The sequence below is a fragment of the Homalodisca vitripennis genome, chromosome X (genome assembly GCF_021130785.1).
Source record: "Homalodisca vitripennis isolate AUS2020 chromosome X, UT_GWSS_2.1, whole genome shotgun sequence".
NCBI lineage: Eukaryota > Metazoa > Arthropoda > Insecta > Hemiptera > Cicadellidae > Homalodisca > Homalodisca vitripennis.
Window position 1 is genome coordinate 11,008,463 of NC_060215.1, and position 5,154 is coordinate 11,013,616.

Here is a 5,154-nt window from a genome sequence, read left to right on the forward strand (position 1 = left end):
ATGGTCACGTGCTTGGAAATGATGCAGACAGCACTGCCCATTATGGACCGGTGGTGTGATGGAGAAGGACTTGCAGTGAATCCTTCGAAGACAGTCATGATATCATTTACAAGTAGGAGGTATCTGGAAATTACACAGCCCTACACACAGCCCCACAGCCCTACACACAGCCCCACAGTCCTATGTGGGGGCCAGATACAGGTAAGCAGGGAGTTCAAGTATCTAGAAGTCAAACTGGATGACACACTCACCTGGAACAATCATATGGAATACATAAACAGCCGATCTCATACTACAATGATGATGGTGAGACGTGTGGTAGGATACACATAGAGGCTTAGAACCGACATGTCATATTAGCTATACACCATTAGAGTCATTAGACTAATGATGGTGTATGGCTCATTGGTATGGTGGCCAAAGGTTCAACAGGTGACTGCCGCAAAAAACCTGTCAATGGTACAGCGGTTGGCGTGCTTGGGGACAACGGGCGCCATGAGAGGCAAACCACCATGTAGTGCTAAACCTCACTCCTTGACATATTTGTCATAGGAGAGGCTAGGAAGGCTGCCTACAGACTGCAGTGCAATAGGAAATGCCATCATTACCATGCTTGCAAACACTCCAAGACCCCTGGAAATTCTCAAACTGGACATTCTAGAGATGATGTCTGACAGAATGTCAAAGGTTACAGACTGGGAAAAACCATTTCAATTTAACATTGTTGAAAGAAAGGAATGGTCAAACGGTCAGCCTGTCTACATAAAGAAGGCTCTAACTTGGTACACGGACGGGTCGAAAACTCTGAAGGGTACTGGGGCAGGGGTCTGGGGAGCCAGACCTAGAGGTAGCTTAAGCTTTAGCCTTTGTAAACCGGTAACTGTCATTCAGGCTGAAGTTTCAACCCTTGCAGAATGCGCGAGAATTGACGTTGAAAGAGGCTACAAAGGCAAATCCATTTACATTAAGCGGACAGCAGGGCTGCTCTCAGGCCTTGGACAACTATTTCTTGCGAAAACCACTAAATTTATTCTAACATGGGTGCCTAGACATAAAAGAATCACAGTTAATGAACGGTCAGACAGTTGTGCTAACTAAGGAGCCAACTGTCCTCTTACTGGTCCTGAACCAACGTGTGGGGTTTCATATAACTTAGCACGTATATCAGTAGCCAAGTGGGTGTTTAACAAACACCGACAACATCGGAGAAAAACTGAGAGGAACGTACAAGCAAAGCGTATGCTCAATGGACCATCAAGGGACATTGCAGCAGATACCCTTGGAATGAGTAGAATGGAGATCCGTAAGATGACTGGTTTTATTACAGGTCATTGGATATTCCGAAGCGACCTGAATAGAATAGTATTCATGTTCAGGAAACACTGTGCAGGAAATGTGGCGAGGCTGACGAAACAGCCAAGCACGTCATATTTGAATGTCCGGCATTAAAGAGCAAACGCTCAAGATCCCTAGGTGTTCTTATGCATACGGAAGAGGGGTTGGAACAGGAAAGCATTGTTCAGAAGATCTCGTGGTTTTGTAAATGCCTGGAATTTGATACAGCTTAAACTTGGAAGAGGGTGCACAATAAGCCGGATGGCTGGAAGGCAACTACCAGGCCCAGGAAACCTGGCCCTCTGTTAAAAAAAAGAGGAATGTGAACTGGACCTAAACTCAACATTTACATTAAATCAACCCTTCCCACTATAGCTACGTTATGTGTAGAAAACTCGGTTGTTCCGAGATCGTGTCACAAACACAGTTTATAAAAAAATCTTTGGGAATCATGAAATCTTTAAGATATATACAGATTCTGTTAAACATATTTTTTCTCAACTTGGCATTTTAACAGTATGTTAGTTACATATTAAATCATTAGTTTTGTAAAATAGCAAATATATATATATATATATATATATATATATATATATATATACATGATACTCGTTTTAACAGATATTTCGATCTTAGTTCGAAACATATTAACGTTGCGAGATGTTTACATAATTTACAAATTGCATTTATAATTATAACATATCTGTTAAAACTAAAAAAAGTATAGAATTAGTTAATTAAGTTTCTCTGTATTCTTTTGAGGAAAGTTTAATAATGAAAACCAATTAACTAATTTAAAGAAAAATGTTTTCGGTTACTTATTTTAGTACATTTAAATAAACTGAAATGATGATATTCTTTGCACCTTGTTCATATTATGGAATATGACTATATGCATACATACTTTTATAGTGAAATAACTTTATATATAGAGACATACCTTTCACTATGACTATAATGTGCCTTATAACATTATCTCGTCGTCGTGCACAGATATTGTCGTCTCATAGCGCGGATTTCTCGGTGAGATGTTTGGCAAAACACTTCGGCATTTTGTAAGGCTAAATGTTTCCAGGAAAGCTGTTTGAACTGCAGTCGGTAGATTAACACTTACGCTAAAGCTGAATGGGCTGTACGGGGTCGAGTAATTCAGTAATTGTGGAATTCGGGTCAGTTAAAAAGGGGTAAGTATTGTAAGTATTATTACATAATTCATAGTTCTATCCCAAGTGCGACAGCCGTGTTAGATAAACAGGAGTAAGTATTGTAAGTAAAATCACATAATTCATCTATCTATCCCTAGTGAGGAAGTCGGGTCAGATAATGGGGTAATTATTGTAAGTATAATATGGTATTATATGATTCATCAATCTGTCCCAAGTGTGGGATTCGGGTCAGTTAAACAGGGGTAAGTATTGTAAATATTATTACATTATTCCTTTCCTACAAAGGTCTTGTAATGTTGCTGGTAGCGAAAAACAATCCGATTATCTAGCTCGATAAATAAAGTATGTAAGTGAGAAAAAGTACACAGTATTATAAATTTTAATATCCAGGAAAATAACGGCTTTTAAGAAGGACCACGAGGACTCGAGTTTGAGTTTCAAGAACGATATCGCCGATGTGAGAGAAGTGACCCGCAGTAAAACTTGAAGCTCTGAGACACACACGGATGTTCAGTTACTGGCAGTGAGAGAAGTGACCCGCAGTAGAACTTGAAGCTCTGAGACACCGGATGTTCAGTTACTGGCAGTGAGAGAAGTGACCCGCAGTAGAACTTGAAGCTCTGAGACACACGGATGTTCAGTTACTGGCAGTGAGAGAAGTGACCCGCAGTAGAACTTGAAGCTCTGAGACACACGGATGTTCAGTTACTGGCAGTGAGAGAAGTGACCCGCAGTAGAACTTGAAGCTCTGAGACACACGGATGTTCAGTTACTGGCATTGAGAGAAGTGACCCGCAGTAGAACTTGAAGCTCTGAGACACCGGATGTTCAGTTACTGGCAGTGAGAGAAGTGACCCGCAGTAGAACTTGAAGCTCTGAGACACCGGATGTTCAGTTACTGGCAGTGAGAGAAGTGACCCGCAGTAGAACTTGAAGCTCTGAGACACCGGATGTTCAGTTACTGGCAGTGAGAGAAGTGACCCGCAGTAGAACTTGAAGCTCTGAGACACCGGATGTTCAGTTACTGGCAGTGAGATAAGTGACCCGCAGTAAAACTTGAAGCTCTGAGACACCGGATGTTCAGTTACTGGCAGTGAGAGAAGTGACCCGCAGTAGAACTTGAAGCTCTGAGACACCGGATGTTCAGTTACTGGCAATCTATTTGTTCTGCAACAGAGGAGGAAGCTCCAGTACTAGTCAATTAGTGTTCCGGTGGTGTCCGCCACGATTCAGCGCCATATAGGAGACCCCGCGACTGGCGTACGTACCGGAAGTCGCGGAGAACGTACTGCATGCTAAATATTTTAGGAGCAGACACAGAACTCGGAGAGTCGGAGAGATTATGTTGGGCAGGCTGCAGCAAGATTTGTTACAAATCTGTTGGCCAAAGTTACCTTTGTAAAATAATAAATATTTCGAGTACAAAGTTTTAAAGAATTTAAAATATGACAAACTGCTCCTTTTCATTTGGGTAAAAATTAAAATTTAAGACATGGATAGCTTTACATTTAGTATGGATTTGTATAAATATAAAGATTATCTTTCAGTCTTGATATCTGAAAATCTCGGTCGATTCCCTACTTTAATTTCACCTGTAATGTAGTTTACCTGTTTGAATTGTTTTTGTTGTTGTTACATTGCACAATGTACAGCGTGTTCCACGAAGAAGTTTGATTTTATATTCCTTGCCCATTTATGCAGCGAACATTTTTAAACTCTACACAATTAATAAAGTAGGTTTTAAAAATATTCTGTAAAAATTAAATCTCATTAACAATTGGAAACAAAAAATGGTTTGAATGTATTGAACATTTTACCATTTTGCTTCCTATAAAAATTCATATCTTGAATTACCTGATTTGATTACTGCGTTCCAGTTTTAAAGATCAGCTGTTTAATAACGCTCATTATTGAAAACACCTGTTTGATTGAAGAATATTGCTTGTGCTATAAAAGCATAACCTAACCTCCTCCATTACAGTTTAGTGATTTAAAGGTCGAGAAATGGCTTTTAATGTTGAACAATAAGTGAAGTGTTGTGCGTGGGCTATTGCTTTTGGCAACATCGCAGAAGCAATTAGACAATTTCAGGTTGCCTACAATAACTAAGTGGTAAAATATTTTTTTAGAAACTGGAAGTGTAAAAAAGTACTTTAGAGGATCAATTAATGAGGAAAGAGAAGTTCTAGTATGCGCATCAATCGCATCTCTAGGTAAACCGAAATCACTAAAAAAATTGAACTCGAAACTAGTGTTCCAAAGTCTTCAGTACAAAGAATAATTAAGAAAAACAAAATTAAATTTTACAAAAGTCCCCTAGTCCATAATCTTCTTGAAGATGATCCAGACAGGAGAGTGGAATTTTGTTCTCGTATCATTGAGTTTAATGAGCTAGATCCTAATTGGCATACTCATATTGATTTTTATGATGAGACCATTTTCTACCACAATGGTGCTGTAAATAGACATAATTGTAAATATTACAACACCGGTAATCCACACATTCTTGAACAGACTCTACTCAAATCAATAGGAATTACTGTTTGGGCAGCTGTTAGTTGTAATGTGGTGCTATCTTACGACATTTCAGACAGTACAATGACTGGGAATAGGTATGAACAGGTTTTAATGAACAAGTCTTGCCCCATTGTAC

General features: G+C 39.3%; 1 protein-coding gene across 1 annotated transcript; it reads left to right on the forward strand.

Annotated features, from left to right (window-relative positions):
* LOC124368469 lies at positions 1-333 on the forward strand. The gene has a single exon (XM_046825713.1). The coding sequence runs from the start codon at positions 1-3 to the stop codon at positions 331-333; it is 333 nt and encodes a 110-aa protein (XP_046681669.1).
* The last annotated feature ends 4,821 nt before the right edge of the window (positions 334-5,154 follow it).